The sequence below is a fragment of the Silene latifolia genome, chromosome 2 (assembly GCF_048544455.1).
Source record: "Silene latifolia isolate original U9 population chromosome 2, ASM4854445v1, whole genome shotgun sequence".
NCBI lineage: Eukaryota > Viridiplantae > Streptophyta > Magnoliopsida > Caryophyllales > Caryophyllaceae > Silene > Silene latifolia.
Genome location: NC_133527.1, coordinates 188,250,942 through 188,272,557, shown reverse-complemented (window position 1 = coordinate 188,272,557; position 21,616 = coordinate 188,250,942). Strand labels below are relative to the sequence as shown.

The following is a 21,616-nucleotide window of genomic DNA, read 5'->3' as shown; positions in this document are numbered from 1 at the left end:
GAAAGAGTCAGGCATCGAACCCTTGACCACTTGTTTAAGAGATGAAAGCCCTTACCACTTACACCAGCCAACTTTGGTATCTGGCCAAATGTGTAACATGTGACTTAATTGACTCTATAAGAGTGTAATTAATTCCCTAAAAAAAATAGTGTAATTAATTGCCTCAAAAAAAAAAGTGTAATTAATTGACCCATAATTTTATGATCAAAAATCCGACTAGTCGGTTAAAAATAAGTTTTTTTAATTAAAAGGAAATAAGGATTTAATGTTAGTAGCTACTCCGTATTTGAACTAAATTTTATAAATCATATATATAATTAAACTAATCATATTTATAAATAAATGTGAAATAATAATAATAATAATTATTATTATTATTATTATTATTATAAAGTACATACTCCCTCCACTTTTTATATATGACTTTCTCACATTTCGAGACACTCCCTTCTCTCTTCAATATCTCTTAAAATATAAGACTAAATATTATGATATGTATACTCATATGAAAGAGTTCTTCGTAAGGAATTTAATGGTACTATTTTTATATTTTTTGAACAAATATATTTTTGTAAATATTAAAGTCAAATGCTTATCTCGTAAATGCAAAACGTCATATATAAAAAAGTGGAGGGAGTAGTAGTCGAAATTGATGGTTCAAACTTAAAAAGGTTATTATATGATTTTAGCGCTAATGTTTGATTTTTTTTTCTATAATTAAAGATTAACTTATCTAAATTGTTAAAAGTAATGATTACGAACATGATTATTATATAGATATACTAGAGGTTTTGTCCTAGGATGAATTTAACTATAGCTTTGTGTAGCATAAACTAAGGGATTTATACTGATTTTCAGGAAATGAATTTTCTCAGAAAACAAAAGATGCATGAAAAAGACTGTGATATAAAATATGGACAAAAACATGATAACAAAAAGACTAATTTATTCACGGATTAATTCACAAAATAAATGAAGCTCGCTAAACAAACGTCGAACATTCAATCATAGTTCAACGCAAGTGGAATTTCCAGCCTGGCACAAACTACAGCTTTGGCACAAGTTTTTAAAAGTTTGAGAATTAACTCAGGTTTTCCTTTTCATTCAAGATATCAGCGACGATTTCGCAAACAGAAAACATTTCTGAAATATAGTTGAAGTCGGTTGTGGCATTGCTGACAATGTTGTTTCTGAAATATAGTTGAAGTAGGTCATAAACCCCACAATATTGCTCTTGATGGGTTAAACTTAAAGACCTTTGAAAACTTCTCCTAAGTTTTAACTATTATATTTCACCCTTTTAAACACTCCATCTTAAGCAAAACCTATTAATATTCCATCTTAAGTAAAACCTATTAATTCAGGATTGCCTAAGCAAGACCTAAAGAAAGTAGGGAGTTAATAGGTCTTGTTTAAGATGGAGTATTCGTTAAAACTCGGAAGTTAACAAGAACAACTCCCGAGTATTCGGTAAAACTCATATATATATATATATTTTTTTTGTAAATTTAATTAGAAAGTGGACAATAATTATCAGATAAAATTTTAAAGGGAAGGGTACAATCGAAATAGGATGGAGATCAAGAGAGTATAAAAGAAGTTAATAAGTAAACTATAATGATTTCGATGAGAGCACGATATGATGCATTAAGATATTAACAAGTCAATGGGAATAGCCGCAAGCTAAATGGAGAAATGTGACGGCGAGATTATTAGTGGGCTAAACACTTTTACTGCATAACATGCGCCACCCTTCTTTAAATCTCATTGTATTTGCAGTTTGCACGCCTGATTTTGTCATAAAGAAAAAAGAGGTGCGTGTTGTTCTTCTGGATTTAGAAAGGAATAGTTGGATCGGGTGGGTACTAGGTCGGTATGATACATGTCGATTGTTTATATGCTCGAATTTACTTTAATTTGGGTAAACGTAATTTCATTTTAGAAAAATTCTTAGGTACACCCGGTGCACCACGTCACCGTACACCTTAGCCAATAAGAATATTAGAATTATCCACACTCTCCATAAATAATAAAGCAAAATTTAAATGGAATGTGATTAAAGGTTTATCATTAGGTAGGGTGTACGATAATCTTGTACACCGGATGTACCCAAGAGTTTTTCTTTCATTTTATTCTATAATTTATGTTTTATAAGTCAAGTTACCTATGCTCTGTTATGGATTTAGTATTGTGTAAGACGATTTTACGCTAATATAGTTGTAAAACAGATCGAAACACAACCCTGTAATGTTAGCTTAGTGGATAAAAGTGGTTAATTAAAGATCCTCTTTTACAATAAATTTCGGTAAAACCGCGCGCCTTACCAAGTACTCCATTTGTATGAGCCATGTATAAGACAATAGGGTTAAAGTTAAACATTACTCGCAAATTCGCAACTGGTTTTTTTATGAGGTTGTGTTTTAAAACATAATCACTAATTTTGACAGCATTAAATGAGGTAAATAAAACACTACTCCCTTTATATCAGATCAATGGTAACATTGACCGTTTTGCCACTATTCATGATCGTAGGGAATTTTCGATATTATTCTTAATCTATAAGACAAAATATAGTCATGTGAGATCTTGTTTGATTTATCGTCATAAATGTTATAAGAATATCAAATTTTTATAATTTTTAATAATGCGTAACAAAAGATATTTACGTTGCAAAACGTGCCTCGACAAGTGTTAAAACGTCAATGTTAACATTGATGTGGTATGGACTATGGAGGGAGTACAACAACAACATCAGAGCCTTAATCCCAAAATGATTTGGGGTCGGCTGACATGAATCATCCTTTCGAACCGTCCATGGTTGAACGCACGGCTTAAAATGCGAATAAAAAAAGGGAAAATGAAAAACAAAAATGAAGAATGAAAATGTAATGGAAAGTCAAGGTAAACTTAGGGGTTTTAAAATCGAATTCCGGATTTCTTTTATAAAAACTTAAAATTTAAATCGAGAGAAAAAATTAAAACGATTTTTAAAAACCGAAATAGAATTAAGGATCTGAAATGAACCAAGTAAAATCTATAAGAAAGTGGTTGATAAAAAAAGTGTATAAATGAGAGAAGAATAAATAATTTAATTTCTTTAAACTAAATATGTCAAAAAAACATTAAATATGTCAAAAAAACATCAAATACTAAAAACTATATTATTAATTATCGTCTTAATTTATTGTTTCTTCATCCAATAAGAAAATGTTCGCACTAAATTTCCGTCTCTCACATATATTCACGATTACATAATACATACACCAATTTTTTTTTTTTTTTTGTTTTTTTTTTTGTTTGCGTCACCATCATATAAAAAAGGTCATCTGGAAGGGTCTGTTGATGGAAGTGCGTGGTCTGGTATGGTGGCCCGGGTATGTGATAATAGATGCATGTGAAGGTTATAGTTATAGCTAATGCCAAAAAACACTACTGGCCATGCATTAGTATAGCTCTCTCACGTGAATGCATTACAAATTTAACGTCACTCAATTTCAATGCCTTCATTCATTGATAGTATTAAATTGTTATCCTTTAATTTTAACAGAGACCAAAAAAAGAAAAAGGAATCAATTATAAAATAATAAGTGGATCAAATTGAATGTAAATAATCAAATTGCTTATTAAATGTAATTCTGAAATAAAAATGACAATAATTAACTGAGACACCAAAAAATGAAATAGAACAACAAAGAGCGAGTAAATGAGTAATTCATATGCACTATTCTCATGCATGAAAACTTTGAGTTCACGGGATGATGTAGCTTGAATTCTTATGCAACATAAACAGCCCTGGTGTACGTTATTGCGGCTTTGTGTTGTTTTCACACATCATACGTCAATTCCTAGTTTGGATTATGGCTTGTATGATGAGGATTTACTATTTACTAGTTCACTTTGTCATGACATATTTTCATTTTTTTGCCGACGACACAATCGTCGATTCAATATAAAGGAAGGACGGTCCGAACTTAATATTTGTTGTATACTTGTATCTAATACTTCAACAATCTCATGAGGATTGGCGACCAATGTTGGCTCAGGAGGATTGGCGATTGAATTGAAATTGATTTGGGTGCAGTCGTCAAATTGGCGACTTATTTCAATTGTCCGACAATATTTTCAGTTGCCAATCTCAAATACTTCTACAGATTTGAGAGGTCGTCAATTTGGCGACCGATGAAATATTTCAGTCGCCAATCGACGACTGTTCTTCGCATTTTCTAAATATAGTCAATATAGTCACCTGTGCGCTGAATTCTTGTAGTGTCATTGCAATTAATCGCCCGTTGGAATATTTCAGTTGGCGACTGTTCTTCGCAGTTTCTAAATATAGTCACCTATGTGCTGAATTCTTGTAGTATCATTGCAATTATTTATGTTGTTCACATTTAAAATAGTTACAATTGTCAATTATATATTGAGTAGGTCACCTGAGAGACGGTCTCTTAATAAGCTTTATTGAGAGACCATTGTACAATTTTAAGAAAAAATGGTACTAACAATAATAAAATAGGTACAAATCATGATTAATGATAAAATGGGTACATTTATTATGTAAATAGGTACGAAATTACTATGTCACGATCAACAATAAAAAAGGTACGAAATACAAATAAAAGAGTACGAAAGATTGGTCTCTCAATAACTTAGTGAGAAACCGTCTCTCCCAAGTTTTAGTGTTATATATTACCACAAGTCCACAACCATATATTTGCCCTTCGGTTTTTATTACACCCTCGTTCATCTTTTTATAATCGCTAAGCCTCCTAGTTAAGGGGTAAAATAAAATAATTTTGGAAAAAATACATTATTATCCACAGAGGATTACGATATATTTGGGGAGACAGGTACCAGTCCTTACGCATCGAGTAGCCCCTCGATCTCCATGCATGGTATTTCATGCGTCTAAAACACATTGGCATGAATGAAGATAATGGAGACAAATACAAAAATGACAATTAATGAAAATAAAAGAGACAAAATTGTATGATATGATTGATTGCCGTACACATATTAATTTTGTGGATAATAATAAATGTCATCCCATACTATCTATCTAAATGATAGAATCAACGTCTATTAGGCTACATACTTCACACATACATCCCCACTTCGATCCCTCACATCTTTTGGTAACTGTATTGCATATAGTTAATAGTGCATGTATTGTTATTATCAGGAATATGCTGGTTTTGCAATCACTAATCCTAGAAATCAGTTGCAAAGACGTCTTTCCAACTTTTTCTAGTAATCATTTAGAACTATAGATTTTAATTGCATGTAGGGCATGGAGAAGGAATCCAAAGGCTAATCGGATATTCTGGTAATCTTCACAAATAGAATTATACATCCAGTTGTACCATAAGCATGGTACAACCAAGTATAAGAATCCGAGCTTTACGTGTATTCTTTTTGAGCTAATTTAAATTTCATGTTTTTAATGTGTAAATGAATGAACTTAATATTTTCTAATAAAGCTCATATTCTTTAATATACAGCTCAGATACTTTGACACAAAGCTCAGGTTCTACACCGTACAACATATACAACTGGTTGTATAGTCCATGAATTGCATAATCTTACCGTGTAAATTTGTAATCAACATCCTCTAATACTAACAATTTGACATTATGTTATTCGCATAATTAAAAGTGTTAGGTCAATGTCTTTATATGTTAAATCATGTAAACGGGTTTGATCCCATATACGTTTCTTCATATTATAAGTTTTAACAGTTTACCAAAAAAAAAAAAAAAAAAAAAAACATTATAAGTTTTAACTATCTGAAATAACAAGTAATTTTATAATGGTTGGGTGAAATCGATTTATACATGCGTGAGTGTTATTTAACTAGTTTTTTCCTGCTCAACTCATTTCGGTAGCTACATAATTTAGAAATCGCTCTCGCATAATTTAAAAAATGTAAAGAATTAGAAGGAATGACGGGTATACTTTGCTTTCCTTATTGCTAAAACCTAGCTAGCTAGTTAGTTAGTGTTTTGTATGCGTGCACTACCTTGGTGCTACATGAGTACATGCACTAGTTACCACCCCTACACTTTCCACCATCTCATACAAAAGAACAATAAAGGCAAGTGAAAGTGTGAAACAAACAAAGGCAAGCAACCAACCATATCATAAAGCCAAAACACCCACACACCCTCTCCATACACATACAAATTCTACATTCATACTCATAAAGTGCATTCTATATTTTTACCCTATATTTTTCACCATTTCTTGTTCAAAAATCAAGACCATTCTAATTTAAGACGATTTTTACACTTGATTAAAATAATAAACGATTAATTAGGAAATATTAATTAGGAAATGATATAGTAGGAGAAGATATACAATTACTTTTACTGGGCATAGGTTAAGAAAGCCAAAAAAAGAAAGAATTTAATGATGTCTTTATGGGAAATTGTAATATACAATTACTTTTATTTTTTTCCCAAAAAAAACATTTAAATCTTTCTATTTTTGCTTTCTTAACCCATGCCCACTGGGCATAGGATAGAAAAACCGTTATTATAAGGCAAATTTAACAAAAATAACCCAATGTTTGTTAAGTATTCCGAAAATAACCCAACCTTTTGATTTTAACAAGAATAATCCAACGTTTGCTTTTATGTTACAGAAATGTCCCGACATCTTACTTATATTTCATAAATGATAATTTAATCAATCTATTAACTTATTGGCCATATATTTGCAAAAATGATTATATAAAATTATAAAAAAATAATTTACGAACAATTTAAAAACATAGAAAAAAATTGAAAAAAATTTCTAGTACTGTTCAAAATCCTAAAAGGCATAAATTATATGGTTTAAGAAATTGTTTGTTTCCTTAAATTCTAGATTTAAAAAATCAAAAGTATATCTCTCATCACTTCTTCCACTAATTTAAAACCTATCTTATTTCTTTCAAAAAATTATACTCCTATATTTGTTTTATTAATTAGTTTTCCATTGACAAACTAAGGAAATTATAATTTTTTCAGTTTTTTGGTTATGAAATTTTTTTTATATAGACTTTAAAGATTTATGAAATTATTTTACAAAATATCATTTATTAATATTTGGTACAAATTTGTTTAGGTGAGATTTCGGGATATATTTGTGACAAAAATACAAAGGTTGGATTATTATTGTTTAAGTTAAAAGGTCGGGTTATTTTTAGAAGACTGGTCAAAGGTTGAGTTATTTTTGTTAAATTCGCCTTATTATAATTATCATAATATCTCTGGAATATTCTAGGAATATATCAAGTCATTGTACTATAAATACGGTGACGTAATTTATTAATTAAGGCAACTCATTATACCATCTTATTACAATCTTACATATTATAGAGAATATTACTGGTATTATGATTATATTATATATTAGAGTAATTTTACAAACTAGGAACACATAATATTCTCTTTAATAAAAAATTGTAAGATTTCTTAAATTAAAACGGTTTTAAAGAAGACCGAACGAATAATATACTCCCACTATATATACTAGACCAACATAAAATTATTCTCCCACATTTTCCTTCTCAAAATAACATCCCACCCCAAGAAAACTACCTTAACCACCATGGAATTCCAACTAAATTCCCTCACTTTCCCTATTCTTCTCTTCATCCTTCTCCTCTTCGCAACCGCCTCGGCCAAAACCCAAACCGATACCCCAAGCCCAAGCCCAACCACAAACCCGTTTGACTTCATCCGGTCAAGCTGCAATGCCACCCTCTACCCAGACGTATGCTTCACCTCCCTCTCTCGCTACGCAACCTACGTCCGAACCGACCCGGCCCAACTCGCCCGCATAGCAATCGGGGTCACTCTAGTCCGGGCCCGCCACGCCCTATCCGCCATATCCAACGTGACCCGGCGGGCCGACTACGAACCGGACCACCGGGTCGCGTCAGCGGTCCACGACTGCGTCTCAGTATTCAGGGACGCCGTGGACCAGATGCGCGGGTCCCTTAGACAAATGGGCCGGCTGGGACCCGGCTCCAGCGGGGCAGACGCAGTTAGGTTCCAACTCAGCAACGTGCAGACGTGGATGAGTGCTGCGTTGACTAATGAAGACACGTGTACTGATGGGTTTGCTGACGTGGAGGATTGTCCTGTGAAAAATGAGGTGTGTGATAATGTAGGGAGTGTTAAGGAGTTTACTAGTAATGCTCTTGCTTTGGTTAATAGTTTTGCCTCTTCTGTTGGTTCTTAATTAATCGTTGTTTAAGGTGGTAGATTAGTGGAGTGGATTATATTGTCTTTTTTTTTTTTCTTTTTTCTTTTGTGTCAACGAGAATTATTCTCTACCGATAGCTCGAGTAATCTCAATATTGGTACGGAAGGTAAATTGATTAGTGGAGTGAACTATATATATTGTGGTTTTGTTTGTTAAAAATTGTCTTATAGTCTTATATACTGTATTTGTATTTACTCCTAACTAAGTTTGTCGGTTTTCGGGGATACGAGTTTTGTTATCTACCTTCTATTTTCAATTTTTCTAAGTTGGTATATAATTTCTTGGGTGTTTATTAAGTGTTTGAATATGCTACCATTAGAATTTAGAAGTATTAGGAATGATGAGTATATTTGTATTAATGATACTCCCTCCTATTCTAGATAAACCTCCCTATTCATGGGGGCACTAGAATTAAGGAGGTGGATTAAAATAAGATAAAGTATTGTAGTGGGGTTTGATAATTGGAGAGAGGGAAGGTATTTTGGGGTATTATTGTGGTTGTGGGATTAAAATAAGTATTGTTGTGGGGTAAGTTGATTAAAATATGTATTGTTGTGGGGTGAGGTGGGGTATTGTTGTGGGGTAAGGTGATTAAAATAAGTATAAAATTTTACTAAATAAGGAAATAGGGAAGATATTGTGAATAGACGAAAAAGGAAAGATGGAAGTTTATGTAGAATAGGAGGGAGTATAAAATTTGGAGAAGGATGAAATTATACCTCATAAATGGTAGTAAAAATATACGGAAAATAAAAGTTGCTCGTATTCATAAAACAAAACATATATTTCCGTTATTTGTTTACTATTTTATTTTAGGGTTTAATTATTTATTTATTTTTCTATTTTGAGAATGTTTTTAAGGTGTAATATAATTTGATCCTCCACGTACCTTCATTTTTGTCCACTTGTGAATTTGTGATTCAATAATGCTAGCTACAAATAATTTCTTTTTTTTTTTCGGTCTTTTTGCTTAAAGTAAAGTTGAACACATAACTGAAGCGGAAAAAGAAATGAAAAATGAAAGGTATTTCGTTAATGAAGAAGTATTATATTCGAGTCGAGTAAGTTGACTGTGACAAGGAAGGCGGAGGCGTAAAGTCACATACACATAGTCACGTAGTACTCCGTAGTCCACTAGTAGATAACATCTCCACTTTGTTGTGATAATAAATTAAGCAATCTGATTGCGTATTCTTAATTCTTAATGTAAATTATTGGCTGAGATGGAAGGAATAACTGAAAATTGTTTATGCAATTTATAACTAGGATTAATTAATGATAATAATCCATACTATAGGTGTCATTCCTATAATACTCCAAACTATACTTTAATTCACTATAATCCTTACTATCTCACTCCCTTCCCCAATTACACTTGGTCACTTTGTTTACCTGTGAATGCCAGTCATCTTCTATTTATTTCTTCTTCTTTGTTCTTTTTCTGTCTTTTTTCTTGAACTTCCTTTTATTTTACTGGAAATTTTTATCTCTTTCCCTCTTTAATTATCATCTCCATTTTATACAAGCCACCGTCAATCACAACTTACACCCACATCAGCATTAACACCATCATACAACCACAAGCGGACCATCTTTGTCCCTCTCAATAAACACAACACTCATTCTCTCTCTGCAACATTTCGTTGAACACCTTGTGTGCACACCGTAAAACCGCCATAGAACCTTCTAATACATATAACCAAGCACGACCCATTCCACAAGGCATCATTTTAGCATAACCCAGACAACGACATTGTCATCTTCTGTGTGCTCTCTCCTTAAAAGAACATTTTTTCCCTCATTTTTACTGTATTTTCTTCTTATTTTATGTCTTAAATTTCTTGTGTTCAGCGTCAGATTCTTCTTAATCGACAATTTTAAAATGGTGGGGATTGTTAATTCGAATGTGAATGTATAGAACTGTTGAAAAAATTGTGAATACTAGTGAACTTGTCAATAAGAGGAGGCGCTGCAAAACAGATGCAGTATTGCAGGCTTGTAAATAAGAGGAAGCTAATATATATTTGTATGTTCATACGCAGTATATATATCGTACAAATTATTAAGGAAATGGGTTATGTTCATACGCAGTATATATATCGTACAAATTATTAAGGAAATGGGTTTACCAAAGTAGAAAGGAAAAAATCATTTTTATCCCTCCTCCAATCCTTGTAAGTTGTATCCATGTAATAGGAAGAAACTAATTACCAAAATATGCTCGAAAATGGCAAATAATGTTCTGCTAAAATGGGGCAAATTGTTGATGAAAAATGTGAAAATGACGACAGTTGAATTGGATTAGGAGTCGAAATAGGTAAAAACTGATGATGAAGATTGAAAGAGAATAAGGACTAAAGAGTGTTAATAGGTTGAGAAAGCGAGAGAAAAAGAAAATTAAGAGATGGAACACCATTTAAACAAAGAGTTACCTGTTGTTTAGGTAGCCGGTCAGTTGGGGGTAATGTCGGAAGAGAGTATGATAGTTAGGATTATAGTGAATTAAAGAATAGTTTGGATTATTATAGGAAGGACGCTCATAGTATGGATTATACCTATTAATTAATCCTTATAACTATTACTTGCATAGTTGCATGGGTTGAGTTTCGGCTTAGAGCTTTTTTCCTTTGCTATTTCATAATCCGCATTATACTTCACATTTTGTAACTTTTCAGGTTTCAAGTAGCTTTTTAGCTAGTTTTACCAAACGAACTCTAAGGCTCCGTTTGACAAGACATTTCAGGTACCTGATTTGGTCAAATTAGCTTATTTGACCAAAATTTCAGGTACCTTATTTTTTTATAAGCGTTTGGCAAGTAGCTTATTTAACCAAATAAGTTACCTGAAATGAAATGCTACCTAGAGTAACATTTAAGATTTCAGGTACCGGATTTGATTTAATTTTCTGTTTTTACCCCTTAAATTTATACTTTAAATAATTAACGTATCCTTTGACGTCATTTCATCAAAATCAGTTATCTTTTCCGTTAGTTTGTCAAACACTTTTTTATATAATCAGCTACCTTATCAGTTTCTAATTTTCAGCTACCTTATCAGTTACCTCTTCAGGTTCAGTTAACTTTTTAATTTTCAACTATCTTTTCAGTTAGTTTTATCAAACAGAACCTAAGACCTTTATTCGGTGTTGGTGTTGTTTTAGAGAGGGAGAGGGAACTTAAAAGCAAGAGTATCCTATAAAAGGAGGGGAAAAGAACATTAGGTAGTGGTAGGAATCCATCATGAGGATATGTTTTAAGGTCAATTTGAGGTATTTGAGTGTGCTTTTCTCGTCCCAATCTTAATTTAAAAACACCTGGGGGCTTGTATGTCTTACTACAAAGTTACAAGTGATTAATTATTACCATAATTATCGGCGTAATTCTTGCTCTCCTTTTACTATTGCTGATTTGAAAAGCAAATAATACTAATCTTATTATGTCACGCTGAAAATACTGATAATGACTGCTACTCTTAAGGTTGATCCTTGTTGCTAAAGATCCAATGTGTAACGGTCCGGTATTTTTATTGCACCGTGGTACTCACCCTTGCTTGCACCAATATAAGCAATTGGGTCTTGAGACGGTATGTGCATGTGTCAAAAGTCAAAACCCTAGTTCGGGTTATCACGATCGACACAGGGAGATAATATAAGTAAGCAATACAATTATTGAAAACAAGATCAATACAAAGCTTAAAGGTCGAAAACAATTTTCATTGACTAATACATCCTAAAGAGGTTTATTTAATAGGATAACTCTAATAGCAGGAACCATTGACTGTCTAGAAGAGTAATACGTTTCTAGATGCCTAAAGAACTATGCAAAACAAAATCATAATCCAAAATTCGACGTATATAAAAAAAGGTTATTTCATAACAATAATCCATCCTATTGATGGTCAGCAATAATCAATTCATCCTATCAATAATCCCAATTAAATCCAACTTAAGCACCATACCTTCTAATAACGAACCAACTGATATTTTTTTAAGTTTATGTTGGAATATTTGATAGTTTTTGGATAACCTAGCTGGTATATGTGATGTTTATGTGTAATATTTTTAAGTGATGAATCAAGTACTTGGTTTATTTGATACACATAAACATAAAAAAATAGCAGTTGGTTCGTTATTAGAAGATATGATGCTTAGGTTGGATTTAATTGAGATTATTGATAGTATGGAGTGATTATTGCATACCACCAATAGGATGGATTATTATTATAAAATAACCCTATAAAAAAAACCTTAAAGTATGACATTTACACGCTTTACTTATTACAGTACAAACTAAGATATAGAAATATATAATCTACAGGATCAAAGTGTGCGGCCATTCACACATTGCAGTGATTGACTCATTTTCATCCTCCGCTTTTGGATAAAGCGAGAACCCCCACCCCTAGTTTTAGTTTTTGTAATAATAATGTAATGCGTGCACCTGACTTAGAGATGCAGGTAGACTTTGCATAAGGAACCTTTTTGTACTGCTGCCAAAAAAAAAAAAAATTATGGAGAATGATAGACTACTATCTGGTGTTAATAAGTTTCGAGATCGGCCTCTCACATGCTACTGGTCCATACATTTTGGATGTAAGAGAATAGTACCGAGACTTGGTAGATGGTATCACTCAATGGCACCACCTCATTCTTCATTTGTTATTTGTGGACATACGCGACATGACTGATATCTTACTCTGACCTAACAGACAAGGAATAGATGAGTATATGCAAAGTGGTGGGTTGGATCAAAACTGTATTTGCAGGCAGAGGATAATGCGTGCAAGGAAACTTTTCGACATGATCGTCTGCACGGAACGGAATATTCTCGATGGCCCACGGAAAACTAACATAGTGAGTGATGCACCAGTGCAGAACCCACTATGGATGGATACTTGGCATAATACAGGCTTTACCAATATGCTACCTGCCATCATCATGTTCCTCTTGCCGGAACATGAGTGCAAAATTCAGATGGGCATGCTACAGCATGGCCGCGTGGGAGGAAGAGACTTACAATATGTTATCTGAAAGTGAATTGAGGCTGTCTCAGAGGCAGATCCAATCAACAATAAGTTGTTGAGATTAGAAGGCCAAAGCTATGGAGCTCGTCAGCTCGGAATTTGTTTAGCCATGAATCCGCTGCAAACCTCTTACCTTGTTAATTGTTATCCATCAAAAGTTATAGACCTTTGTCTCAGCTTCTCAACAATAATTTACTCGCTTTCAAAAAAGCGAGTTATGGCTACATCAACACCCTATCTACCTATGGCCAATATCCAAGAACCCGAACTAGAGTGCTAGGGAATTGGACCAGCCAACCAGGACACATCATCACAATTCACAGCTAATAGAGTAATTAAGGTTTTGAAGGTTACTGTCATTGCAATTTGATTCTCCCCAAATAGAAGGTAAATGGAATTGAAATTTTCGTCAACCGTCAACACTGTCCTTGGTTGCTAAAGAACCCTGAAAGATGGACTACAACTCTGCAAAATGTACACCAAAGCTTAAAGTCTTGAAACAATTTCAAAGACCAAGTTTTGTTCCTAATACATTCAAAATACAACATATGCTAAAACAGCCATTTTCTCCCTGAGCTAATTAGATCAATATCAAGAGAAGTCGAGAGTACCTAATTGGCCCAAAAAAGATGGAGAACTTTGCGACGAGCTAAATTACAAGCTGAAATCAACCAAAGTTGCCAAAAATCGTGCACTATCGCTTCAACAAGTAGGCAACTTGAACCCACGCTCAACAAATTGCCTAATTAGCTTATCTGCCTCTTTCATATGTCCATCTAAGATCAGTCTCTTTCTCATGTTCGCACTTAACTTTAAATCTGGTATCAAATTTCGCCTAAACATCCTACAAGCAACTTTGAATGCCGATAAAGGGGTACCCTTCTTTAAATAACTATTCATGAGTACACTACAGGAATGAGCATCAGTTTTTGAAGCTGTTTTAAGAACCTCACCCAAAAGGTTGTAAGCTTCAGTTAAATATCCAAAGCTACACAGTTTTTCAATCACCCGATTATATGCAGTCTTATAGGGTTGCTTAGGCAAAAGCTTCTGTAATATCTTCGTCAATTCTTCGACCTTACCATGCTGACAAAATCTATGAATTATTGACCGGTAAGTAACAGGAGTTGGAAGAATGCCTCTGCCAAGCATTTTATTCAGAAGATCGCTTGCCTCTTCAATTTTACCCTTTCTTCCTAAAGCATCAATTATTGAAGTATATGTCACAACATCAGGGCACTTGTTGACCAGATACATATCATCAAGCAAAGACAAAGCACCCTCCAAATTGTCATTCTGACAATATCCATGAATAACGGTCGTAAAATTTATCACATTAATATCGCATCCCTGGCTAAGACACTCATTCATGAATTTTTTGGCATCATCTGTTCTTTCCCTGCAAAGAGACAGAAGCAGCATGTTTATTTCAGCGGGAGAAGGAATAAACCCTTTTTCAATCATCTCTCTAACCATGTCACAAGCTTCGGACAATTTCCCCTCTCTATGCAAACCGTTAATTATAGCACTATATGTGGTGCCATTTGGTGTCCACCATTCCTCCTCACTTCTATTCATCATTTCTCGAGCTTCTAATGAGCTGCCATTTCGACAAAGGCCATTTAGGAAGGCCGTGTGTGTTACTGTGTTTGGTTTGCAGCCATCCTTGTACATCTTCTGTAGTAGGTTTTTGGCTTCATCTATCCTCCCTATCCGACAATATCCATCTACAAGTGTAGTATAAGTCACTACATCGGGAACACAACCTTTCTCAAACATCTCATTAACAATTTCTTTTGCTTTGTCTATCCGTCCTCCCTTACATAAAGCATGAACTAATGCCGTGTAACCTACTTTATCCACTTGAAACCCTTGTTTTTGTGATTTTTTTAAGAACTCATAAGCCTCATCACTGTGCCCATGCTTAGAAAACATATGAATGAGATTATTATAAGTGACCATATCTATAATTAAATTATAGGCTACCATTTTTTCAAGCAACAATTTAACCTCCGTCATGTTCTTGTCCTTGCAAACGTAAGCCATGACAGTATAAAAGCTAACTTTATCGGGGGCACATCCCTTAATATGCATGCCATCAATCAGCTTGATGGCATCCTTCACCTGACCAGCCTTACAATAACCTTTAATCAGGCAGTTATATGATACAACATCGGGTTTGATACCAACAAGCTCCATCCTTTCCAAAAATTTAAAAGCTTTGTCCAACCTGTCGGCCATCACTAAGCAATGAATTGCCGTGTTACAAATAGATAGGTTAGGTTGAATACCCGCCTTTTGCATAATTCCAAGAACCCCAAATGCATGCTTTAATCTTCCGGCTCTACTATAAGAAACCATCAAACAACCAAAATCCTCTTGACTGCGATAGATTCCTCGTCTATGCATAAGACGAAGGACCCTCCGAGCCCCCTCACACAATTTTGTTTTGCCAAGTATATTTAACATTGCGCAGTAAACAATAGGGTCATGGCGATACCGCCATTGCCTGTCAGCCCAATAAAAGAACTCTAATGCTACCCTTTCATCTTCCTGCAAGTGCAAAACTGCACATACTTGACGGGGTTTAAGGCTTCTTAGTAAATTTCGCAACTCGCCTTCAATTTGAAGGTTCCAATTTGATCTCAATGCAATTAGCCTACATGTATCCCTAACCAAAGGGTGCCTAAATTCAGTTTCATCCTTGACATATTTTCTACTATCCTCACTTTTCTCACAACTTTTATCATATGAATCTAAAACCTTAAAATCTTCATCCTCAACAACATTATCCTCATCATCTCTATCACCTACAACTTGTTCATCAAACCCACATATGAATTTATCAAAATCGCGGTTTTCGACAACTGGGATTTTGAAATCAGACTTAAATTCCCTATTTTGCCTGCTACCCACATGCTCATTTTCCTCAGGTTGCACTTGTTTTGCATTAAATACATGTCTTTTGTTATTAACAGATGAAAAAGATGAGAATAATAACGGAGAAAGAAGATTAAAAGGCTTGGAACTTACAATAACATGGTGTTTGAAATTGAAAAAAAGCCCTTTGACAGAATGAACACCCCACATCAAAATTCAAACTTAATTATGTGCATAAATTGTGGCGAATATTGATCACTGGCAATAGAGGCATAGTGCCATCAGATTCACAACTTATTCATAAATGCAATCTATCTGTTATACAACCATTCACCCTCCGTCTCAATCATTTGTATACCTTTGATTAATATACGGCTATTCAGAAATGTATAGTATTTTTCAATTGAATTGAAAAAAATACAAATAAAAACAGTACAAACAAAAGGCATAAAATGAAACCCTAGAAAATTGAGAAAATTGAAGGAAGGCTCAAATGATATACGAGTACCTTACAAATTGACTCAAGAGGCAGTAATCAGAGACGAATATAATAGGCGGGTGTGAGGTTTTCGAGTGTTTTTGCTAATCTTGTGTCGAAGAAACTAAAATACTGATAATGACTACTAGTCTACTACGTACTACAAGTGGAGCTGGCAAGCCTGATTCCACCCGAGTGACCCGATCCGAACTCGACCTGACCCGACAGAACTCGAGAATTTGAAACCCGAAACCGACCCCGGTCCGACCTAATGTCGACCCGTAACCCGACATGACTTGATGATCAGTGACTTAGACTTGACCTGATACTGAGTCGATTAAATCGATGACAGACAATTTTTAAGCATAATATTGATCAAAATGAAGTAATTGAATGAAACAAATAATGGCTAAAAACTAAATTTAATGATCAAAAATTGAAGAAATGTGATATAAGTAACCGGGCCCGATAATAACCCGACCCGACGCGATACTTCGTTTGACTCGAAATGACTCGACCTGATAGCAACGCAAACCCGACCCGACTCGAAAGGGCAGACTAACCCAACATGACCCAAACTCTATATGACCTGGCCCAAACTCGACCCCACGGACCCGATTGTCACCTCTAAGTCTACTAGATTGATCCTTGTTGCCAAAGATCCACTGTGCCAAAGTCCGGTATTTTTGCGAAACCTTGGGGTGCACCTTTGCCTGCACCAAAGCAATCGGGGCTCGGAACCGTGTGTGTCAAAACCTTATTCACGGTTATCAAAAGAAAAAAGACACCAGGTTATTGAAAGCAAGTAAAGAGTACCGACAAGTTAAAAGGAAGCAGTTTTCATTGACTAGTTTCTTAAAAAGACTTATTTGATAGTATAACTCGAGCAGGAACCATTGAATGTGTGAAAAATCAATACGTTTTCTTTTCTAAATGCCTAAAAGCTATAGTACAAAACTAAAGATTATAATCCTCAACGATCTGTTTTTCTTAAGACCATTGCTTTTGGTCTGAAATAAGACGGGTAATATGTCATTATTTTACAATAAAATGTTGTTATTTTTGGATAACATGTTACCATTATTGTTCACATCATTTTCAGGGTAAAAAATGACACCTCTAGTCATAACATTTTGTGAATTAATTGGTTACATTTTCTTAAAAAATGACAACATTTTATCCGTCTGACAAATAAGACCAAAAGTGTCCGTCTGAAATAAGAATTTGTGAATCCTCAAAGGGACGTATAGGAAGAAAACCTTGAAATATAACGTTTACAAATGTAAAATCTACACAATCTAAGCAATTAGTCATTTTTATTTTAGAAAAATCATTTCGATAGACGTCGTTTAGTTTAACGTGTGGATCAAGTTAAAGGTTCGTCAATTATTTGTAATTCGATATTAGTTGTTGGTTTCCAATTGTCGATTAAATTGTTTCTCGATTGTGTTTGATTGACAATGTTTCCATGAAAATTGTCGAGTGTTAAGACTATCTTTAGCAATTGGGTAAATTATACATGATCATCTGGACTGCATGGAATATTCGCAATGGCCCATGGAGAACAGAGTGATGCACTAGTGCACAGCCCACTTTGAATGAATGCTTAGCAGCCATGATCAATTGATATTGTTCCTCTTGCCAAGAACATGGTAGATGGTGGCTGCTGCTATGATGGGGGCTTGTACAATGTGGGAGGAAGAGCAATATGTTATCGGAAACAAATAACTACATCAACAATAGCTGCCTGAAACTACCAAGGCCAAAGTCATACAAGTCGGAATTCATTTAGCCAACCAGCATTCAACAGCTAATAATATTCAGATCCTTCAGTCCTCGACTTCTCGACAATACTTTACTCTCTTGAGAGCAAGTTATGGCTACAACATTAACACCCTACTAGCTAGCTAGCTAGCTAGCTATGGCCAGAACTCTATGTTGCGATAGGAGGAGAAAGATATTTTGCAATACAAGCAGGACGATATTTTGCTACCAGAAAACAAAACAGTAGACTATATTTCACAGTAAAACTGTAAAAGTGTCGCTGATTTTTCGTTTCCCCCGCCCTCCCTTACAGTCCTCAAGGCTGTAAATGTAGACTTTATCCAAACAAAACCGAAAATTAAGTAGATTAATCTAAATGTGCCAGGACACATGATCACAACTGGTAAGAGTTATTAAGGTTTTGAAAATTATCCTCATTACTTCCCGATTCTCCCCGAAATAAAGTCATCACTGCCAGAAAACGGAGTACCGTGCAACAAACTAAACTACAGGCAATTACCATAAATGGAGTTACTGCATGAAATATTTATCAAGAATATGAACATAGAAACAAATTGAACACATTAACATGTGCAGCAAGCAAAACCGCGAGATCCAAGGGTAGAAAGTGTTTTAATTTTTTTTCAGCTGCATAAATAACACTGTACAGTGTAAAAATCAACAAAAAAAAAAAAAAAAAAAAAAAAGGGAGAATCGTTTTGACAGCGTATCGCAGGTCCGACACGACAGTTCACAGTTCGATACTGAGTCTTCACACAGACATAAACTAACGCTATAATGTAACACTACGCAATGAAAGTTTGGGCTGAAGACAAAAGACTAAAGAGAAAGGAGAGTGAAATCTACAAAAACCAATGAAAGTTTGGGTTGAAGAATGAAGACAGAATCAACGAGAAAGGATGGTGAAATGACTGATATCTGTAGAATCAACTGAAAAAGATTGAAACCATCCAAGGGTTACATAGAATATACTATCAATTTCTGGACAGAACAAAGAAAGATCAAGGAATATACTACAAAATCAGGCAATATAAATAATCTACGAGAATCGAACAAGATGCACATGACTAAAAATTGATCTATCCACAAAGTAAAACCCTCCACAAGACCACAAAGACGGAGAACTACGATTACCATGGTCACCAATAAGTTTCAGAGACTACTGATGAATGTGATGCGGTACCAGCGTCCATTGAATAATGAAAACTGAAGGGAAATGAAAAGCTAGTGATTGTTTTTATAAGGTATTTAACAAGGTCAGACACTCAGAATAATCCTCTATCATGCTTGAGTTTCTAACCCCTTTGTTGCCTAAGTCTACTAAGATGGCAGCAACATTACCTCAGGTTGCATGTTGGGAGATAAGGGATTCGATGTACGCAACCTACCTATGTGACTAAGATTACAAGCATCAATCTTAAGTTCTTAAGATATGCTCGCACTGACTAGAAAGTTGTAAATGAGCTAGCAGACAAGACGGGTATTCAAACGAATAAAAAAACATCCCCCTACGTTCCGTTTCAATCACTTGTTTACCTAGATCAAAATACTTTTCACAAAGAATGTAAATGTAAACAAAAAAAATGGGACGGAGGGAGCACAATTCACAGTAATTGCTCTAATAACACAAACAAGTCATCCAACCAAACTCTCCAACCACCATCACGGATTTCCTCACACCACAATCTACGCCTAACCCCGCAACAATCAAAGAAATACTACCATCAAGGTCCCGTTTTAGACGATCAAAATTTGAATTACGTATACAAACATATAGACGCAATCAACCATCGAAAAACAACAGATTCAACAACCAAATACAAGCATTACGAAATCGCAATTCCTCCCAACGTCCTAATCAATTGTTTAGCTTTGATCAAACTAAACCTCACAAAGAACAATGAAATTAATCAATAAAAACTACGATCAGATTCAACAACCAAATAAAAGTATCACGTAATAGCGATTAATCTAATTAAATTTAACAAGTTGATTACAATTACTCCTTCCGTCTTAATCCTTTGTTTAGCTTTAATTAAACTAAAGCTCGCAAAGAATAAAAAAGGTAAACAAATACGAGATTATATGTATGCAATTAATCAACAAAACCAACCAAATATAAGAGCATTAATTAAAGAGTAGTAATTAAATAACATAACATCAGGAAATCGCGTCCTTTAATTCAGTAAACCAGAAACAAAAACACAAAAGATCCGACATAACAAGAAGAAGAAGAAGAACCCTAAATCCCCAAATTAGTTGAAAGAAAATCAATCAGCCCTAGATTTCAACCTCTCAACCCTAATATTCAACTGCTCAACCTTAACAACCAAAGCAGTAACAGAATACAAAATCCAATAAAACATCAAAGCAGCAGCAATCAACAAGGCATTCCTCTGACTCTTCATAATCGATTTCTGATGACGAAGATACTCGGACGGGGTACACGAGTCAGACTCACAACTCGGACGATTCTCATATTTCCAGTAAATATCCATGAGAAGGAAGAGACAAAAGGGAACAATTGAGAGAAAAGGTTTGAGAAGATTACGAGTTACGGAGATTAATCCTTTACGTAAGGGATCTAGACCTGGAAGTGTGAGGAGAAGGACCATTATTGCTTCTGCAGCTGCTGCGTAGCCTAGTACTATCCATTCTAACGCCATTGTTGAAGAAGATTTGATCAAGGTTGGTTTTGATAATGGAGGAAAGTTGTTGTTGGATCTGGAGATGTGGAGGAGGAAAAGAGGTGTTTGTTTGTTTGTTTATAGGAAGAAGGAAAGGGAGTGTGTGACACGTATTCTGGAGCGGAGAATTACACGCGGTGTCTACGGAGAAGATTGTGAGGACTAAGCAATTGTTATGAATTGATATCCACCGACTTTTATAGTTTTATTTATGACTAAGACCATCCCTAAGCAAGGTCACGAGGGAGGTCGCGATCTTGTTGGGTCGCCTTAACCAACAATTAAGCATGAGATTAGCGTGACCTCTTTGGTTGCTCCGCCTTAACCAACAATTAAGCATGAGATTAGCGTGACCTCTTTGGTTGCTCTTGACCCTATAAGGTCAATTTGTGACCTCTTTTGTTGCTCTTGACCTTATTAGGTCAATTGGTGACTCAATAGGTGTTAAATTATCATTGTTCGTAAACAAAACAAAAAGGGTTGGAAGGTGAAAAATGATTGGGTTGATGAC

The 21,616-nt window shown here is 34.6% G+C and overlaps 4 protein-coding genes across 8 annotated transcripts in view; 1 reads left to right on the top strand and 3 right to left on the bottom strand.

Moving 5' to 3' along the window:
* LOC141643916 (uncharacterized) overlaps positions 1–21,616 on the bottom strand; it is a 226,123-nt gene that overhangs the window by 181,173 nt on the left and 23,334 nt on the right. The window lies entirely within an intron of this gene.
* On the top strand, positions 7,529–8,549 carry LOC141643905 (pectinesterase inhibitor 7-like). Its single transcript, XM_074453293.1, has one exon. The coding sequence runs from the start codon at positions 7,594–7,596 to the stop codon at positions 8,227–8,229; it is 636 nt and encodes a 211-aa protein (XP_074309394.1). The 5' UTR covers positions 7,529–7,593; the 3' UTR covers positions 8,230–8,549.
* LOC141643904 (uncharacterized) lies at positions 12,407–16,786 on the bottom strand. Of its 5 annotated transcripts, XM_074453292.1 has the most exons (3): positions 13,887–16,786; positions 13,630–13,768; positions 12,407–13,278 (listed from the first exon to the last, which is right to left on the bottom strand). In XM_074453292.1, the coding sequence occupies exon 1, from the start codon at positions 16,363–16,365 to the stop codon at positions 13,978–13,980; it is 2,388 nt and encodes a 795-aa protein (XP_074309393.1). In that variant the 5' UTR covers positions 16,366–16,786; the 3' UTR covers positions 12,407–13,278; positions 13,630–13,768; positions 13,887–13,977. The 5 variants fall into 5 exon arrangements, with proteins under 5 accessions (XP_074309393.1, XP_074309390.1, XP_074309392.1 ...); XM_074453289.1 differs by having other exon boundaries at positions 12,407–13,393; positions 13,630–16,786; XM_074453291.1 differs by having other exon boundaries at positions 13,630–16,786.
* Positions 20,579–21,282, bottom strand: LOC141643903 (uncharacterized). The gene has a single exon (XM_074453287.1). The coding sequence runs from the start codon at positions 21,082–21,084 to the stop codon at positions 20,689–20,691; it is 396 nt and encodes a 131-aa protein (XP_074309388.1). The 5' UTR covers positions 21,085–21,282; the 3' UTR covers positions 20,579–20,688.